Source organism: Seriola lalandi, unplaced genomic scaffold, assembly GCF_002814215.2.
Source record: "Seriola lalandi dorsalis isolate HSWRI2012SDOR001 ecotype SW California unplaced genomic scaffold, Sedor1 jcf7180002054570, whole genome shotgun sequence".
Classification (NCBI taxonomy): Eukaryota; Metazoa; Chordata; class Actinopteri; order Carangiformes; family Carangidae; genus Seriola; species Seriola lalandi.
The window spans coordinates 907,947-928,651 of record NW_019525123.1 but is presented as its reverse complement, the minus strand read 5'-3'; the positions used below and the strand labels follow the sequence as shown (position 1 = coordinate 928,651).

At 42.9% G+C, this 20,705-nt stretch overlaps 1 protein-coding gene across 1 annotated transcript in view; it reads right to left on the bottom strand.

Annotated features, from left to right (window-relative positions):
* Positions 1-20,705, bottom strand: part of prex2 (phosphatidylinositol-3,4,5-trisphosphate-dependent Rac exchange factor 2) — an 89,756-nt gene that overhangs the window by 61,653 nt on the left and 7,398 nt on the right. Inside the window, exons 2-8 of the mRNA XM_023416905.2 lie at positions 11,531-11,602; positions 10,324-10,446; positions 8,660-8,764; positions 6,676-6,777; positions 5,585-5,746; positions 2,333-2,466; positions 1,287-1,390 (exon numbers count right to left, since the gene is read on the bottom strand). Coding sequence (XP_023272673.1) covers positions 1,287-1,390; positions 2,333-2,466; positions 5,585-5,746; positions 6,676-6,777; positions 8,660-8,764; positions 10,324-10,446; positions 11,531-11,602 — 802 coding nt within the window. The remainder of the gene's footprint in view (positions 1-1,286; positions 1,391-2,332; positions 2,467-5,584; positions 5,747-6,675; positions 6,778-8,659; positions 8,765-10,323; positions 10,447-11,530; positions 11,603-20,705) is intronic.

Here is a 20,705-nt window from a genome sequence, read left to right as displayed (position 1 = left end):
CAATAATTTTGCCTAAGAGAAAACGGAGCCAAATGACGACGGCTCATGCAGGAAAGAGCAGGAAGTAGACAAAAATAGACAACACCTTATCTGATGAACTGATTTTTTTTATACAGTAGTGTGTGGTGTAATGGCCAAAAACAACATCCACTATAAAACTACTGAGAATATCGTTCTCAGCTGAGCCAGTTCTCATAGCCTCTTTATTGAGTACTTCATTGATTATCACTCTTCTCCTTTAATGAGATAAACGAGGGTACACACATGCAGGAGAAGAACCATCCATCAGCATTATTTACTACTCAGTCCTCAGAATACTCCCCGAGAGCCGACGGCTACTTGTGATTCACCACCTACGCTCATATACAGATGATAGGAATGTCAAAACCTCCAGCAAATGCAAGTGATCTTTTGACCGTTGGTTGAATCTCAAGCATGATTTCTCCTACGTTTCAAATGCCTCTCCAGCTGACCTCTGATTTTCTCCCTCGAAGGGTGTAACAAAAAGCAAACCATTACAATCATCAATTACAATCAGGTCTAAAAGCATCTACAGTGTGGTGTCCTTTATATGGTACGCCTCGAGGGCGTTTTTCAAACCTCAGGCAGCAAGTGTGTGTCTGGGAAAAAAAAAAAAAAAAAAAAGTTCGCAGTGCTTTCACTGTGTAGGAATCTGAGCTTAAAACACTCCTGTCGCCCTGGATTTCAGATTGAGATCGCCCGCCTGTGGTGCAGAACACCCACGAGTTACTGCACCGCCGCCTGCCTTGCGTGTTTATCCTCCCTCTCTCTCTCTCTCTCTCTCCAGACCCAAACCCATCCATCTCTCACCAAAAACACCCAATATTACTGCCCATCTAGCCCCGCTGGAGAGGAAATGATGGCTTTTACAAATATAAATGATAATCAGCGGCTATGTGAGGCCAAGAGACACAAGCGATCGAGTTCACCCGGTACCAGCAGCAACACATACCCAAGGATATGTAACTATAGATGTCTAAAAAAAAATGTTTATAGGTAAATCTTATTTTTCCCCATCGGTGATTCAAGTATAAAAATCACACAGTTGCGCACCAGCTCAGGCCAAGGACTACGTCGTCAACTTTCCTGTGTGGGTTATTACAGCATATTTCTTAAGCCCTGCTGCCAGGAGCGCCGAGATAAAAAAAAAATTTTTTTTTTTTAAAAAGTGGAGGACCTGAGAGCCAGCGAGCAACGAAAGAGAGACAGAAAATCCAACTGTGTAAACATTTATTTGTCCAAAGTAAAATGTTTGTAAAACTCACCCGTGCCATCATCCACATTTTCCACCTCCATCACCTCGGTGTTGATTCTCCCTCTGAACAGGTAGCGAGGACCTTCAGTGGCTGTCTTGCTGTTTTTTAAACGCCTTGAACAGAGATAAGCAACCGCATGAATTAGCCAACAAATTTAAATCATATCATGTTATTACTTACAGTACAATTAGTCTCACTAGCAGTTCATTCCAATTTTATAGAGAGACTAATTACAGTATACTCGTCTGATGTTTGCCCATACGTACTAACCAAATTAAGTGAGGAAAATGCAACCAAATTCAGTTATTGAATTTAATGCCAAGGCAACACATTCTATTTATTCTATTATTCTATATTTTTTTTTAATCGTTGAATGGATGTGCTCATATGTACTACCTGCAGACACTACACTGCATGCAAGCACGTACAGTACAAGCTGATCAAAGCAGGTGACAGCGTGGCTGGTTAAACAAAAGCTGCCAAAAACACAAACAATGGATGCAGCAGCAACGTTAGCAGCTGCAACAGTAGCTCAGTGTGAAACTAGAAAATAAAAAATGGAAACTACTTTTTTTTACAAAGCAGCCTATTCATCAGGGGCTGTGCCTGCAGAAGCACAACAATACAATCAGCAAAAGTTTCCTGACTCAACTTGCACTGATTGTTATAAATGTCATATTATTTGGTATACTGAAAGATGTGTCTGCAGACGGTAGTTTATAACCCCACCTAGACTAATCACAGTGCCAGAAATTTAAAAAGACGTCTCCTCTGCTGCATAACTTTTCTCTCTCCTCCTTCACAAAAAACTAAAATGCTCCCCACAGTGCACTGCTCTCTTTTCTTTAAAATAGTAAAGTAACTGATGTGGTGAATTATTTATAAATGCTCTGTAGGAGCACAGAGACAAAGGGAAATTAGAAATTTGCATAAAAAATATTTTTATTCTGTTGCTTAAAACAATACACACTCTAATGAGACTTCGATTTCATCTTCTGCTTTGTGGATTTTGTCTGCAGAGCAATGAATAAAAGGGAGGGGGGGGGGGGGGTCACCTGTTCTTCTTCTTGCAATAGACCAGGAGCTTGTCAAACAGGAAGAAAATCCTCTCTTGTATATTTCCAGCTGAAATCTTCAGCAGGACGCCCTGCATGAGCATCTCCGTGCATGTATCTGTGATATTGGAGCCCTGCAAATGGACATAAGGGCAAAAGGTCAAAAAAAAAAAAAAAAAAAAAAAAAAAAAAAAAAAGAACGCACAGAGCATAAAACAGATGTGTGGAGACAGATGGACACACAGAGGAATGCAGGAAATATGTATTCAAACTAGAAAATAATAGTACGTGATTTCTTTGATGAAAAGAGAAGGTGTCTATGCTACAAAAAGTTTTTCTACAAATGTCTTCTCTACCATTCAGTTTTCACAGACAGTGTCTGAAGAGGAGGAGGGATTACAAATCCCAGCCTTTCCTGTTACCTCTCTCAGGGGTCTGTGAAAACACTCCCTGCTTCCTCAGAGCAGATTGCTGTGGGACTTTAAAATACGCAGTCGTTAATAGCTTCTATAGAATAACATCCCGTCCAGTCAAACTATGTGTTGCATTGTCGCGCCTGGTGCCCATATTGGTTGGGGTCCCTGCTGCAAGTGATAAAGTGCGCTGTCGTTTCCCTCACCTTGCCTGTTCAGGGAATTTATGTACCCCGTTTGATCGGCCCTTCAGAGCTAAAAATAACTCCCATGCGCACAGAGCCGGAAAATGTGCTAAGCATTTCCTCCTGCTGGAGACATCAGCGGGCCAAAACCTATCCCCGCTTTTTCCTTCTTTCTCTCCTCGCCCTTTTTGTTCTCCTTCTCCTCCCTTCCCCTTCTCTTGATTCCCGAGACTATTCCTCTATCTCTTTCATTCCTTCCTCCACACTTTTTTTTTTTCTCTCTCTCTCTCTCTCTTTCAGGGCCTTTTAACTCCCCAGCCCATGACCAGATGTTAAACTAATTTGCAGCCAGTGGATGTGTGCACACCAGACATGGAGAGGCCAACTCGCCTTGGTCACTTTAAGGGACCAAAATCACACTGGTCCAGACAATGGAGTTTCCTTAATGCAAGAACCAGCACTTCCCCTTTGTGTTTTCATATGCTTTTAACACAACCCCATTGCCCATTTACTTGTTTTGGTGCAGCCTTATTTAGTTTTTCTCCATCTCTGCAGCATTTTTCTATCACTCTTCACATCCACCTCCTTCCAAGCCAAAGCTTCACAGAGGGTGTATTCAGCTTAAAACTTAAGCAACCCTTAAAACCCTCAGTCATCTGCTTCATCTAAATTTCAACCCTCTATTTTTACAGGCAGACAACTACCAGACATAACAACTAGAGAATTGGGAATGACAAAACAGGATGTGCCATTAATTCAGGAAAAAAGTACGGTAGAAAAGTTTATGTTGAACTCTGAAGTGGTATTTGTCAATTAGCTGGAGAGATGAGAGAATTTTACTGAAATTCTTTTAAAGTAAAGAGGCCAAGTCAAACAAACTCTACATCCCAAGCTGATTTTAAGAATACTAATTAAACTTAAACAAGAGAACAGAATGAAGTGAAACAACAGAAAACTACTACCCCCTGTTCTAAAATTAACATATTTCTATGGTACGCTTTGACAAAACACAGACACTAAGAAGACTAACCAACTGGCAATCACCGCCCTGACAAATGCTGGCAGTCGTCACCATGGTCACCACGGCGAGCCATCGCCCTGTCTCTCCCACGCGAGGTGAACCTGCCAGGATGCCCCGAGGGCCGCCAGCTGTGGAGCAGGTCAGCGCTAACAAGCAATCAGCCCGGGCGGAGGAGCAGAAATGGAAAAAAACAGCAGCTCTCACAATCGCTCCTCATCCCTCAATCATTCCTAAGACACCCACACAGAAATGCAAGATGCAACCATCACTCAGCTCTCTCCCCCCTTTCTCTCCGTTTTTCTTTCCTCCCTCTTCGCTCCGTCTCTTTTACAGCCAGAGAGGCCTGGCGTGCAGCAGTCGGAGGATTCCTGCTCCAGAATGAGCTAATGTGTACAATTAATAAAAGTGCTGATGAGAAACCGCAGAGTGGCTGCAGCCAGGACCATGTCGAGTGAAAGATATGTCACCCCACCCAACACTAAGCCTCATTCTGATCACCTTATTCTTAGATTTTAAGCTGTTTGTGTGTGTGTGTGTGTGTGTGTGTGTGTGTGTGTGTGTGTGTGTGTGTGCATGTCTATATACATGTGAAAGCTGAAGAGTTTATTAAGCAGAAATAATGAGATTACTACTTCTATTTAATAAGTGTAACTATAATTCCTCATTATCTGTCTTATTGTTGCATTAGATGCTTTAGGTTTTTTGGTTATCTATAATATATTATTGTATTTAAGATGTATTTTTGTCATAAACATTGCCTGAATATTCATGTTTCTGCAGTATATTTTACTATAAAAGGGTAAAAAACTTAGTGAAGAGCCAGCTACATGTCCTGCTAATACTGTAACAACATTCGAATGTTGTCAGTGATCCTAAAACAACACATTCAGAAAAACTAGAACTTCTTGGACACATGTAAGGAAGTCCAATCACGCTCTACCGTATCTTGTCTTACTCATATCTGGCTTGAAATGCTGTTTTCTCCTCGGTGAAAACAATCTGTTACGGCACACACCTTAGTCAGAAGCTGTATCAACACTGGCAGCGTCTCTTTGTCTGCGTGTGTCCAGGAAGCCTTTAGGCCCTTCTTTGAATGAAGCCAGGTCAATTACATAAGCATCCTTGCCTCTTGCCTTACAATTACCACCACTGTTTTTCTCTTTCCAACCAGCACTAGGTCTACTGACCCCCTTATTCAGGCATCCCCCGAACTCAGGAAGAAAACCAACCTAAGAGGCAGCTTTAGAGCTCCCAAGAAGTGCGGTCTACCTGATGATGATTGGATCGGTCACCCTAAAGCATGACGGCTTTAACTACAAGCTCATCCAGGCGGAAAGAATTTAGCCATTGTGAATACAAGTCATTGTTCCGAGTGAGAACAAGAAAGCTTAAAAGGCTACAAAAGTCACGCCACTTGGAATTCTTGTTGAACTGCATAGGGCTAAGTGGCTTTAAATAAGTCATGACTTTGAGCTTTGATGGGGGAAAGCTCAGCTGTGAGTTAAAGGGGAAAAAAACAAAAACAAAAAAAAACCTGACAACACAGCAAGAAGTCAATACAGCTATTTAAGTTGAACTTATTGGACGAGAATTAAATAATCAGAACAGTGTACACAGTTTAGTTGAGGCCCACCTCCCAGCCCTCGATATGGGACTGCCATTCCTCCAAAATCTCCAACTTCTCCATCTGTCTCTTGGCTTCGTTGATGCTGGAGCACACTGCCTTCATCACATGCAGAGACTCCTGCACCAGGCCGTAGTCGTTGTGCTTCTTGGGGGTCCTCTTCAGCAGCTCCTACACGTGCAAAGACCACACACACGTGTGCACACACAAACAAAAACATTTTACAAGATGACGAAAACCTGTACTACTTTTTAAAAACCTGAGCTCAAATATTCTGCAAATCTGGCTCAGAATCATTATTTTTTTTATATCATGAAAAGCACGAAAGAAAAATATATTCCATTTCATGTCCACTCCTCACTCCCCTCAGCTTCCAGTGGTTCCTGAGTGTAGCGGGTAAAACCTTTGCTACAGCATGCCACGGTCTAGCAAAAAGCAATGGCAATCTCTGCATCTATAGTTTAAAAACTGTTTCAGCATGTCAGCTGATTTACAGCGTTCTGGATATATCTGCAGCCACCGATGGCTATCTGTGTCGTCTTACGGAGGCGAAGGAGGCCCTGGCAGCTGGAAGACTTCAAATGGCAGCGCATCAGATTACCCCCCTTATTATTATTACATCTCCGCGCCCGTGCTGGTGGCTGTTTAGAGAACGCCGGGGTGAATTAATAGATCATAACAAGATGAATGAGATGGGACAGCTCAGATCACCAACTCAAACAGGCCTTTGAAAGCGTATTTCATTTCGCTCACGTTTCACATCGGGAAGTGGAAATTTCAAAACTAACAAGTGAGAGTGCAGGTATGAATGAGCCCAGTCAAAGTGTCTGGACGCGAAGCTCGGCAGGGGAGGTGATGATAGGGCTTGTGTTATTCCTACGATTGTGGTTTTGCCGGGGGAACTAAAGCGGGGAAGTGTCAGAATATGAGAGCAGTGTTTCATTAGAGAGGGAGAGGTTGATGTGAAAAGGACGGGACAGCCCTTACTAATGACTAGTTGGTGGTGGATGAAAAGAGGAGTAGAAGGTGCCCCCGCGGAGGTGGCACAAGGGTGCGGTATCTCCGTAATACATGGTTAGCCATCACGAGACCATACTCACTCTGAGCAGCAATGGGTACTTGCAGATCCTCTGAATAGGAGCGACCAGGTAACCCTCCAGCGGGACCTCCGTGTTTTTTCTGCCTCCCAGCAACATGCAGTTCTGGAGGAGAGGCGAGGAGATGAACGGAGGGTTAACAAACCAAATGCTAACGGTTCTGCACGGTTTTAATGCTCAATGTAAAGAAAATCTAATTGTTAGATTAAAGAAAAATGAGGTCTAATAATCTAGTATTAATTATATGTGGGGTAGAGGTTGTCCTTCCTGCACAGCTTAAGTATCATCAGTGTTTTCATCAATGTTTTATCACTGATACCATCTTTGTTTAGCATGTTAGCATGCTAATTAGCATCCTAAGACAAGCCACTAACTAGGTTTTATTGTTTGTTTTTTTTCCAGCTTAGAAATGGTCAACCACAAGTCACACTTCGCCTTCAGGTGATCAAAGTGACCCTCACCTACATGCCTTAGGTCATAGGTTATGAGGTCAACTGCCCATATTCATTCTCACCTCCCTCTCACCTGCAATTTAGATGAGGTACTCAATTACACTGTAACAATAAACCAGGCTTTACAGCAGTCAGTAGGGTTAAAGGTTTAGTGGAGGTTAGCAGATCTCCCCACCCTGGTCATTGCAGGACCTGGGAGGTGACCTGATGTGTGTTGGCTCATAGCCAAGTGCAGGTCAGAGAGTAACATGAGACCCATACAGCCCTGATGGACGGCGAGGTCACCGAAAGGTCAAGGCAAAAAAACCCCGAAAAACCCATTAAATCAAAGTCAATTAATATCTTCGCCTCCTCTGGCTTTCTAGATTAAAAGGGACACACGAACAGTAAATCAGACACAGAGCTCTTGCAGCCTCGCTTTTTCTGAGGGTGTGCATAGTTTGTGCATGTGCTTGTGTTTCATTTCTCACTCCATCAATTACAGTCTAAGAAAAGGTCATATGCTTCACCGCAGAACAGGCCAATCAATAAGTCTGTGGTCATACTCGGGTTCTCTTGGGTTTGTAACTGTGCCGTACATCTCGATTTCAAAGCGCTCTGTTTTTATGGAAGTCTTAAAACACGAGGGGTGATGGGGTGTAGTGACACAAGTGTGTGACGCTCTGAGGCTAAGGAGTGAGAAGGGCTAGAACAACAAACTGTCAAAGCCGACCAAGGAAAAAGTGTGAAAGACTGAACAGAGGACCAAGAGTGTAAACAGCAACAAGTGAAGAGCTGAGAAAAAGAAAAAAAAGAGTGCATTTTTGATCATACTTGCACTCGCAAACAAACACACGTACACACACACACACACACACACACACACACACACACACACACACACACACACACAAACACAGTTTAGCGAGCCAGCAGTGGGGATGTAGTCATCTTTTGTTCTCGCAACATGATGCTCCCCTGTGGCAGTGAAAGTCTCTCAGAGTGTCGGGACAGGAAGAGGGAGTCCGCCCACACATCGGGCAGAGACACATCAGCTGTCAGACACACTGGAACATAAAGTACAGGGTTTTACACTGTCCAGCTGCCATGTGTGGGTGACTGTGTGTTTGTATATGTAAGAGAGTGTGGTGGTGTGTGTGTGTGTGTGTGTGTGTGAGAGGAATTCTCAAGTCCAGTTTCAAATCACCCATGACCACACTTGGACTCTAAATTTGTACCTTTTCAAATGGAGGTTTAATAGCATCACTTTGCATGGAAACGATTACAAAAAAAAAAAAGGCATCCTAATAGAACTAGTGATTATGTTAAAACATAATCCAAGAGTTTTGTGCTAAAACTTTCAATTAGAAATACAGAAACAAACAATTTAATGTTGCACGTGTTAATTTGTTTTTGCTCTTTGCGTGTTAGCATGGACTTACATATTGACCTTTTAAGACTTGACCCGACCTACTTGATCGCCGCTCACAGCGCGTGAGCAACTGAGTGGATGTTAAGACTTGAACATTATGTGCACATTTACAGTCCCCTCTCACCAGTAAACATGTCCGGACGCTCCTGATCTTATTGAGCTCCAGCAGCAGCCTCTGGGCCTTCTCGTGATTCCCACAGTATTCATCATAAATCTGGAAACGGCTCCTCTGCGAGAGCCAGAGAGAAGAGAGACAAGGTGAGAAGGACGATTGGGGAGCGGAATGAACATGTTTTCAGACAGAAAGCAAAAGGGAAAGACGGGGGACAAAGCCAAACGGAGAAACTGTAAAAGAGAGGGGGAGCGGTCGATAAATCTGTAAGCATTATAGGATTCATAGTCCGTATGTCTTCTCCACACTCTCCTCTCCATCATGAAATACATAATGTATATTTTGTATCTTGAGGCTCCGATGATACCCTGTCATCCGCCTTGCAGCTATATAACCGACGACTTTCCTGCCTGAAGCAGTTCTCATGACATCCATTTTCCTTTGTCTTCGAGGGGCAGCAGCAGGACAGGACCACACAGCTTCTAAAATCACTCACTACAAAGTCACTACAGAGCAGCAAAAAACAGTACATGGTCTTCAGCCATTCGTGCTCTGCCTCAGAAGACAAAGCTGTTGATGTGGAGAGACAGAACTGTCATAACAACAAGTAGAGGCGCTTCCAAAAACACAACTCTGTGATGGTACAGTATACTCCTATTCCTGAATCCTATTTTCTAAGAAGTCAGTTTATGAACCTCTCAGAAAGAACATTTTTTGGCTTTGGGAAATGATTTTTACTGTAGTCCAAAAGGGAGGAGTGGAGTCTTAAGTCAGCGTGAACCACTTTGCAGGCCTGAACCGCAGAGGGGATTTTGCTTTGAGTGGACTTCTGTCCAATTGGCTTAGTTTTTACCTATTTGTGTTTCTGTAGTAAAGCTAGATTGTGTAATTCTTTCTTGGAACTTTTAGGTCATCAACAAATGATTACAGAGAAGGAAACTATTTTTTTTTTTTTTTTTTTTAAAACTGCAGAATAAGAGAAAGAAAGAGTGGAGAGAAAAATAAAATAAAATATCCAAGTCTTATCTATGTGGACTCTCATGATCATTCACGGCTGAACTATGGCCATGAGTCATGGGTTTTTTAGTTATCCTCTCAATTACATCCCATTTTCTCTATGAGGTCATCTCATCATAAACATCACTATACCATCTGTACTGCTAGATCGTCTCTCATTCACCTGCATCAAGAGCAGCTCCTGACGCTACTGGCAGAGAAGCTGTCTGAAGACCAACAGAGCGATGGTAAGATTTATTAGACTTTGAAACCTATTATATGCCAGTGTGCCTCAAGGCTCCGCATCAAAGAAATGTAATATATGGCAGGGGAGAGCAGTATATCAGAGGCCTATCAAGCATATCACACATGTGCACCGTCTCATCATGGATAATCCAGAGAGATAAATTGACAACATGTGGCCGTATCTGATCATTTTCAGGAGTACTCGAAGACATGGGTGCTTTGGAGCTCTGATAGTAAAGTAGGAGAGAAATTCTTTAGATTACAGGCTCCAGTGAACAAAGGATTATTAGAAACAGAGCAGCCGTTGATGCAAGTGAGCTATAAGAGCTCGGACAAGATGGTGACACGATAATCAGAGGTGGCGAGATGACATTCAGCGTGCGAGTGTGGGAGATTTGAGCGGAGGCGGTCGCACGGAAGCGCGCGTCTCTTACAAAGTGCAAGAAGCAGCGGCCGATTTCGTGGTGAGCGTGAGGGTCGGGCTGCAGCAGCTCTTCCACCATGGACAGGAAGTCTTTGTGAACGGCCAGAATCTCCTCAATGTTGGAGAATAAAACCTAGAAGAGAAGAAGAAGAAGAAAAAAAAAAGACATAAATACAAAGTGTATATGAGGTTTTTTTTTTTTTTTTTTTATGTGCATTTTGTTTTCAATGTAGCAATGCAATGTAGCTCCTAAGATGGCCCGAATCAGTTCTTTGGCATATGCTGCTTTATTGTGGTCAGTGGCACTAGGCGAGGGAATTTCTGAGGCCACAGAATAAAGAATGAGGTTTCTTTGTAATGGGCAACTTGGACTGAGATGTCTTTGATATTTGGATTTCAAACATTATTAGAGATATTTTAACAGAGACGCTAAAAAAGGAACACATTTTTAAGCAACTTCGCCTTCATGTGGTGTTGACTTCTGTCCCCTTTCATGTCACTTTTGTGGTGGGTATTAAAAAGGACAAAACAATATGCTGACGCTGGATGGAGAGAGAAGCTAGTGAAATAAAATCAAAAGGCATGAAAACCAGAAGCCTTTTATGAGCGGGCGAGTCTAAAATAATCTTAAGTGATAGCAAGAACGGCAAACATCTGGTAAAGTTGGATCAATGCATTTCCACTCCGGAGGACTGGATGTCATTCAGCTGCTTGGCGACAATCGCAGCGTGTTGCTGCCCAGTGACCCCTGTTATCTGAAAACCCTCTCCGTACAGCATGTTCCCAAACAAAACATAGCATGAGTAGACATATTCCAAAAACACGGGCCATGCAGTAAATAACCACTGAATGTGTGTTTACCTTGAAGCGTAAGCAAATGGACTTAAACGGTCACTCCCACTCCCACTGTGAGAGAGCATCCTTTATTATCCTCCAGCCGGAATCCTTTATAAATAGATTATATTTACAGCTGCTTCCTGGATCGCCCACTACTTCTTTCTCCATTCAGAACTTAGCTATTTTAGGTTGAAAGAGTGCCCCAAACAAGGGGACACACTTTATTTAGTTTCCACTGTAATTTCCGGCCTTTTCATGGATCAGGTTACAGTATGAAAATAAGGTTCGTGCGTAGTGTGAGAGTAAAAGTCAATTGCCCTTGATATTTTTTTTCCAAATCTTAAATATGCAGCCCCGTACCTCACAGACTGACCCCTCACCTTAACCGTTTCCTCTGTGATGTTCTTGTCGAGTTTGGTGGCTGCGTACTGGTTGAGACGATGTAGAAACACCTGAAGGAGAGCGGGGAAAAAAAAGCAGCAGTTAACACTTTTTTGAACTGTCCCTCAGTGTTAAATTACATTTTGGCGACTGATGGCCTGTACCTTTAAAAACACACCAAATACAAGACTAGATTTTGAGGCTTTGTGTGCAGCTGCAACACTTGGCTGCCAGAGCAAATTGGTAACCATCACAATGGACACCTGATATACAAGTGACACGCAATCTTTGCACTAGATGAAAACGCATTATAATTGCGTCGCATGGTATTTCAAAAGGCGGAGTTGAGTGGCTGGAGACGCGAGCTGGAGAGGCCAACGGTTTGTGAATTGAGATGGATGGGAAGTGCTCTTACTTCTTCAGCCCCTCCCCCCCCCTCCCTGAGGATGCCGATTCCCAGGCTGCTCTGGTGCACAAGCTCTCGACAACCCATTTAATGCTTCAGGACACTTTCTCAGAATGGCAAATTAAGGAGATGTGCTTCGAATGTATTCTTAAAATGTGACTAAGGGGGAATTAGTCATTTTCTGACTTTCTGCCTGAGGGGAGAGCTTTCAAAAAGGCGAAGACATCCATCAACAGGTTCCAGGACAAGACTCTTTATGTTTATGTGTGCGATGCTTGGCAGTTCGGCAGACAGGAATCTGTCTTCAATAGAAAGCTCTGAGGGGGAAAAAAAAAAAAAAAACGAAATTAGCTGCATCACATTTTGATTTTGACTGATGTTTGCAATGCACTTCACTTCAGCGAAGCTATGATGAAATACAAAGCTGTAGCCGAGAACTGTAGCTTCATCAAACGTGATGTTAAACAACAACACAGTCCCTGGTGTTCATGCTGCTGTCAAATTTGAATGAGTGCAAGTTAAGCAGCAGGAAGGAAAAAAAAGAAGAAAAAGATTTCCTTGGCATAACATCAAAAAAACACACTTGTGTAATGTTGGTTTTGCCGTAACAGCATTTGCTTTCATTTCCTATGTCACACAGCTAACTTTATTTATCCTCCAAATGTCATAAAAGCCAGTAACTCAAGTAGGAGAAAAGCAGAGACCTCTAAGTAAAATAAAGTGTGCACTTGGATTTTATTATATTAAAACCTGCTGGAGCGCTGTGGTAAGATTCATGACACTGAAGGTAAATTAAACAAATGGAAGAAAAGTGAGGCATGAAATATTTGATTCCAACTGTGTTCATCATATCACAATTGAAAAGACAGAAAAGGCAGTGGGGCTGTCGAAACTCATTTCCTGACTTAATCAATGGCCTGTCACCGACCACACCGATCCTCACACAACACCAATGCAACAGGACAGACACCGTAACAGGCAAGGAGAGACGGCGGTGCATTGCAACCAAGTCTGCACAAAGAATCGTTTCACGGTACGGCACGACACAAACTACCAACAGCAGCTCCCGAGAACACATGACCTACGCGGCCGCGCTCCACACGGCGCTGGCAGTGTCACAGTTAGCGCAGTAAGAAGTTACATCTGTCCCTGCAGTTGACCCTAACCGCGGGTATCCCTTTACTGCCCCACCGAGGGCCATAATGCCATCTGTCGCCCTGTGCAGCCACACAGCAGGCGGACTGACCTAAGCAAGCGGGAAGAATACAACCACAAAGCATGTAAACAGCTTAACTTTAATGAGCGCACAAGCCTAAGAATTATTCCTTGACACCTAAATCTAAGTGAGCGGTTGCGACTACAGTGAGCTTATTGAAAAGCTTTACTTGATTAATGGTGAACAGATGGAAAGGTAGAGTGGCCAATTCAGTGGTAAAAAAAATTAATTAAATAAAATCTCCATCTCCGGCTGATTACGAGTCCAGCTTTCTGTTAGCATTCGAAGAAAAACAAGGTGACATGCAAAAAATTAAATGAGTGAAATCGTCTTAATCACACTGTATTGATTTCAAGCAACACTTCAAAAGAAAGAGTAGACGTGAGTGTTTGAATCTGGGTTCGTGGTTGGAGAAAAAAAAAAAAGTGGTTTAAATAATCAGCCTCTTTGTTGTGGGCCAACTCCACGCTGATTACCATTCTGTAGCTGCCTTGCCTGCAACTCTGCCACTCACAAGCATTAACATCTGATTAGCAAGTCTAATATGTACAAACACGGAGCAGATTTCGACAGACCCTCACAAAGGCCTGACAGGGCTTACAGTATAGGGCCTTAGCTGAGCAAAAGTAGTGCTAATTTGCATTAAAACACCGCTTCCTATCATTGATGTGTGACATCAAACATGGGCTCATTAGGGAGTCTATCACTTCTGTTTTAATAATGAAGAGTCTACCCAACAGGAAATAATCACTATATCTGCAAAGCATTAATTATACAGTATATCCACAGCTATGGGGGTCTTTGCCGCAAAATATAAGGAGCCACACTGCAGATGTTTATCAGGGAAACGCAGCATGAAAAAACACAGTATAATGGAATGCAGGGACTCTAAATCTGATTGGATGAAGATAATAAATTGTGTTATCACACCAAAGATAAGAGGGTGTTGGTTTTTGTCGCACACAAGGGACTGTGTAAAAATTGAAAACGTTCTTTCGTGTAGCTTTAAGATAAATACACCTCACAGAAAAAAAAACGGATTCGGGCCACACAAAAAGTCATTCAAGACACGGTTCGAGTCATTCCTAGAATTGCGGATGGTTTCAGTCTTGATTTGTGGAAACGGACATGTCTCTCTTCCGAAGACGCGGCCAAGACTGCCTTGTTGATGTCGTTAAGAGACTGAACCTGGAACAGCTCCACGGACAGTGAATGGGGAGCTGACTGACTGGATTTATGGACACAGTAACAGTACCCTGGGTGACTGTGAATAAAAGCCCATTTCCAGGTTTGTACAGCGACTGACTGCACTGCAGTATATAAATGCACAGCTCATTTGCCTGAATGCATTGTATCTAAATCTGGCATTGTATAAGTCATCCAAATCCACTATTATAATTCAGGGTCAGTGGAGCACGTCCGGGATTTGCCTCTTGATTGCTGCGCCGAGCAGAGCATCTGTCCCGTGGTTTAAAGCTTTCGGTGCAAGAGAGTATCGACAGATCTGACTATAATAAATACGAGTTTGAAACAAATTGCATTAAAAAGGGATCGTTTTTTACAGCAGTTTCAAATGAAAGTCATGCAGATGTGTAGCTGAATCGTTGAAGGCTCAGCCACGACTCCCTCCCTCATAATTCACATAAAACTTCTAGAGTCAATTTAGAAGAAAAACATTTCCACCATCCTCCACCGTGGTTGCTGTCTTCATCCTCGTACCCTGTAATGACCAACTGAATTCCAGAGGGACACATTTTGTTCCCTAGGACTGGATGTGCTTTCTAAAAAACAGGAATCCACCGTGTCTGGGCACCAGTCGCTCCTGAATCACAAGCAAACATCGACGCATTTTAAAGCTCAACGGGAGCCGTTGGTGATCCATGTCACGCTTCCTGTGAACAGAGACGGACGGACATTTTGAACCGAGCCAAAAAATACCAAACGAAAAGTCATAGCTTCACTACAAGAAAGTGGACTTATGAATATTAAATGGTGTTTTATTTTTAGTACCATGTTTCTAAGATACTTGGAAAGTGATGAGCTAAGAAGAGAAAGAGGATAAAAAATAAAAAAGTTGGATAACAACAGATTTTTTTTTTTTTTTTTTTTACAGTGTTCTTTCCATTGGCAGTTCAAGGAAAGTTAGATTCATCTCCAAAATGGCATCCATCCTCCCTCATACACCTAGACACACACACACACACACACACACACACACAAGCCTGCACATATGTCGCTCATTTAAAGCATGTTTTTTTTCTGCAAGGAAATTTAGAGGAGGCGGTTGTTTTACTTTCTTCATGTTGGATATAAAATACACGCTTTTTTTAAAAATCCTTAATCATGAATCAACATCATTCAACAAGGAAAAAAAAAAAAAAAACTCTCAGAAAGTTATTTTGTTCCCTGAGGCCCCAGGTATAATCACCTGGATTGTCACTCTGATGGCTGGGGGGGGGTTACACATTAAAAGCCCATTAAAGTTTTCATTATTCCACGGAGCAGATGGGTGTGATGAATAGATTGGTCCAATCACCGCATGTAGCCCTACCTGCCATTAATCAACACAAGCTTACATGCTGTGGGCTACGAAGGAGTGGCTGAAGAAAACATGGCTGTACTGCCTGATGCAGCCATGTTCGGATTCAATAAAAAAAAGAAAAAATAAAGAAGAAAAAAGACAAAAAGATGTGATAACAACCCGACAACAAAAATTGAAATCAAGAAGTTGTAATCGTGTTCAGTTAGCAGAGCTGCAAGCCAAATGGTACACCACTCCATCACTGGCTTACTATGACTGAGCAGTCGTTCGGACAGAGCAGGGAAACTGCCTCGATCTCACGTGAGTGACAGCTCGCTCAATAACTGCAGTTTGGTGGAATATGATTTTTTTTTGCTCGGGAGTAAATGTGAAATTACATCCGACATCCTCCGCGCTTTAGTGTCATAGAGGGAAGGAGGAGGAGGCACAGGGGCAATCAGACTAGCTGCAGGGCTGTGTCCATGCCAACAGAGTGTGTGCTGCGCCAAGCTCGCTCAGGACACTTTATGAATGGATATTATGCAGTGTTGCCCCCCCTCCTCTCCCCTCCCTCTGCATTGCTCTGCCACATTTTAAAGATACAATCAGCGGAAGGCTAGCCACTCCCCCTATAGATGTTTATCTTCATGTCAATGAAACAGATGAATCACACCAGACGAGTCTGGCAAAAACAGAGACCACTTGCTTCCTCAAACAGCAAACAGTGATATAACAGAAGGACAATGATGGACATTCTTCACGCTTCAAAATAAAGTGTGTGTACAGTACATTTGCCAAGCCAGAGCAAGTGGTTGTGACAAAGAAAGGCTACAGTGAATGTGAAGTGGCCGCGAATGTGAAGTGGGGACGAAGGAAAGTGCACGCGGAGAGAATGTATGTCGTTCATCGCATCAGGCAGCCACACACACCCTGCAGAATGGGCTGCGATGGGAATACGAATCCCACCCAAAAGAGGAAAAGAGCACTAAACAGATCCAAAAGAGCAAAACGATGCAGCAAATTGCTTTGACTGAAAAAAAAAAAAAAAAAAACTTTGCTACAGAGTACAAAGCTATCCTCAAACATCTGTTTATGCATTCAAGTTAAAACCATTGGAGGAGTGGGCAGGAACACGGCGTCCGTTTAATGTATTACATGCATAACAGCCATTTAAGGTCCCTGTGGATCAATTGGTTCAACTGCAGAACACCCTGCTCTCCCTGAATATGAAAGTGATAAAATAAAAAAAACTTAAAGCAATAATACATCCTGTCAGCACAATTTTAAGAAGTTATTCTGTTACTGAAGTTCAACCGCTTTTGCTGTAATGTGGGATCTATTGCTCACAATTGAAAAAGGTCCAATGTGAGTCCATTGGCACTAGTCCCCAGTATAAACTCTGGATGAATGAATAGGCCTTTCTCAGACTCTATTGGACTAACTGCCTCTTTTGTCCACCGATGATTCACTGATCTGCTCTGTTGTCACGATTGGAGAATTGGCAAACAAACATAAAATTCATGGACACATTCTGTTCTCTACTTTATATCATACTGTTGCAAAAAAAAATAAAAAATGATGTAGATGTATAGAGATATCACTACACACATGTACAGGTCATCAAGTGTATGTCAATCCACCGTCTATGAAGGAATCCTCTTTCGTTAACAAAAAAAAAAAAAAAGGAAACAAAAGCCATTCAATGCCGGAGATGGAGACACAAACAACAGCTTCCACACAACAAAGCCCCCTGAAGTGAATCACCAGACTGTGAAGGTATGCTCATTAATGTAACAGTGTTTTTGTGTGTGCGTTTCTTTGTCATATCTCTCCTCCAGGACGGCAGAGTAAGCAGAAAAGAAAAGCACTGTGATAACAGTTAAAAAGGACGGCAGGTAACAGGTGCGCCGGAGGCTCGCGACAGAGCAGAGGAGATAGAGAGGGAAAAGGCAGACAGAATAAACAGATAGAGACATGTAGAGGAAAAGGAAGGGAGGGAAAGAAAAAGAGCCTTGTTTGGCCTTCTTAACATGGAAACCCTGTAGGGAGGATATGGTGCCTTTACCATACTTCCTGCGCAAAAGGATCTTGCTTTTAAAGCAGGAATTTAACATTACAGGGTTAAATCTCCTGCACAGTGGCCTCCCATATACACACCTATGCACACACACCGAATTCCTGGTGAGCAAAATACAATAAAAAAAACAAAAAAAACCTGAACTCTACCCCTAAGTGGTACAGAACAGAGACAAACAGAGTCAGCGTCTGATGCCGAGCGCACACTGGGGAACGTCCGAAAAGAGAGAAAAGGCTCTTTGATGCAATTCCCCTCTCATAAGCCCCTCCCTTCCTGTCTTCAACAAGTCCTGATGACACCTCCAGACGTCAACCTGAACTTCTCATCTCATTAGTCCTCCGGCTAGTTTTCCCAAACTGGCCCGTTTCTCTCCACTGGGAATGTGTACAGGAAACAGACACTATAAATACAGTGGGGAATGTTAATATGTCTATCTTGGGATTGGCTATTAAGGCTCATCTGCACAGCTCAAAGCAGGGTCTCTGGTTTTAATTAGCAACGGAGAACATAGTGAGTATTCATTTCACAGCATCTTCGAGCGAACAAAAGTCCATTTGTTTAACGGGCAGTTGTTTGCTGTCATTTTAACTTTCAGGCAGTCCACATGAGCACCAGACTACCCCTAATAATAAATAGAATACTATAGATCAAGAGGCTTCTTTCAAGACAACAAGAGATATTTCCTGGGATACTATTTGAAGGTTTATCGTTTCAGGAAAGGCCTGTTTTGCAAGGAATACAGGGGGGGGGGGGAATCAAGCTTCAAGTAATAGAAACAGTTTTATCAACCAAGCAAAGTGCTTTGATGCATTTCCGAGAATTCACTTTTTTCATGAAGGGTGAAGGAAGGAAAAAAAAAAAAAAAAAAAAAAAAAAAAAAAAAAAAAAAAGGAAGAAGAAAAAATCTTCTCTTGATGTTATTCTTGTCCTTTCACTGACCCCGGCACCCAAGGAGATTCAAAAGCAGCTGGAATGAAGCAATTTATCTAATGAATATGTCTGTGCCCAATGTCTGCGCCCGACTCCCGGTGAGCTCCGTGCACGGCTGACACTTGAGTGAAATGAGCACATGAGCATAAAAACGACGCTTGTGGTCATGTCCGTTTTAACTGAATATCTGACAGACTGTTCAATTTCACCCATCGTGGCACTATAAACGGCGGGCGTCTTCAGCATATTGGGAAGGATCTTTTGACTTGTGAAATTGGATATTAAAGAGTGAGACAAGCCTCCGGTAGAAGAGTGTTAGTCTTCAGAGACCAAGCATGCCTCCTCAATTTCCATGTGCAGTCAAGCAAACCATCACCCACTGATAGCTGGCGACTCCCCATCAGAGCCACACACCGGGCCCCCGTATTGATCTCCAAGATGACTACGCAGAATCATCGGTCTCCCAGTCTGTAGCACACTCCCAAGCATGACTGTCACACAACCCGATAGTTCATTTGATCACAGTTTCAGGCTTCCACCTCGTCTGCTGGAAGCCCCCACCCGAACCCCCTTACCCCCAACCGCCATCTATTTCAGCAGGACTGTCAAGAAAAAAGGAAACCTGCAGCGTCAGCCTCTCTCACACATGACAGAACCGGACACAGTCAATGGAGAATTGAACAACTACCCCCTGCCAGTTTTTCGCCGACTCTTGCCACCCCCACCCTCTGAAGCACAACTGCTGAACCCCCCCTAGTTTCCTTTTTGTCTGTGAAGTGACAGAGCAGGAGGCAGCAGGCCAACATGGCTGCATCAGATCAGTATAGACCCCGGCGTTATTTATCCCACTTTTTCTTCCAAATAAAGAGGGATGGAAACTACTGCTACTTACAGTAAAGAAATGTATGGCAAGATTTACTTACATATGACTTCTTACTGTAAAGGCCATTTTAAGATTTTAAAGTGGAAAGCAGGAATTTCCTATTCCTCAAACAAGGTCCATCTCAATGGACAGAGATAAATAGTCCCAGTGACAGAAAACAAAATGAGAAAGAAAGAAAGAAAGAAAGAAAGAAAGAAAGAAAGAAAGAAAGAAAGAAAGAAATGCGTGCAGACAGAGCATGCTTAGAGACAGAGAGACACTTGTCTAACTCTCAGAGCCTCTATAGCAAATCCTATTCTAAGTACTTAATTAAATAATTTAGAGTGAAGTGGAATTTCCCATCTTGTCTGGCTGGACAGCTCTGGATGTTTATGGATTCTGAGCCCAGAAATGCAGGATGGACAGAGACATGAATGACATGGAAAGTGTGAGTTTACACCACACAGAGGAAACATGCAAACTTGTCTAGACGTTTTCAGTGGACACTTAATCAAAAAAAAAAAAAAAAAAACAGAAAGAAACAGAAAAAGAGAGAGAGAGAGAGAGAGAGAGAGAGAGAGAGAGAGAGAGACTTGGAAATGCAGAGACAGCTGCACCATTGAGTTGGTGGGACTCTTCATGAGACCAAACCACATGGCTGGTAATTTAATTTTCAAAAGGTAATAACCTTAATTGGGCTAATGAGCATCATACCAATATTTAATTGGTTTGTAAGCATATTGTCATTTTTCCCCCGACTGTGTCATCAAAATAATGGCAATACTGAGGCAGGTTTGAGAGTGCTAAACCAACACTGCAGGCATACTGATTTGAATAAGCACATGTGCATGTCTATGTCTGTGTGTGTCTGTGTGTGTGTGTGTGTGTGTGTGTGTGTGTGTGTGCCCCCTGAGGCAGAGCATGCCAGCTAAAACACAGGCCCCCTTGTGATGATGACCACTTCACACTGCATGTACGCCTTGACAAGTGTCTACCGGAGTCCCGCCACTTTTCTACTGGTCGCACGTATGCACCATGTGACCAGGCAGCTGAAACTGGCCAAATCAAAGGCAGCCTTCTCCTCTGGGCAGCGGGACAGCAACACCTCTCCCTCCTGAGCTGAAGCCACACAACAGATTCAATGCAGAGTCACTGCATCCCT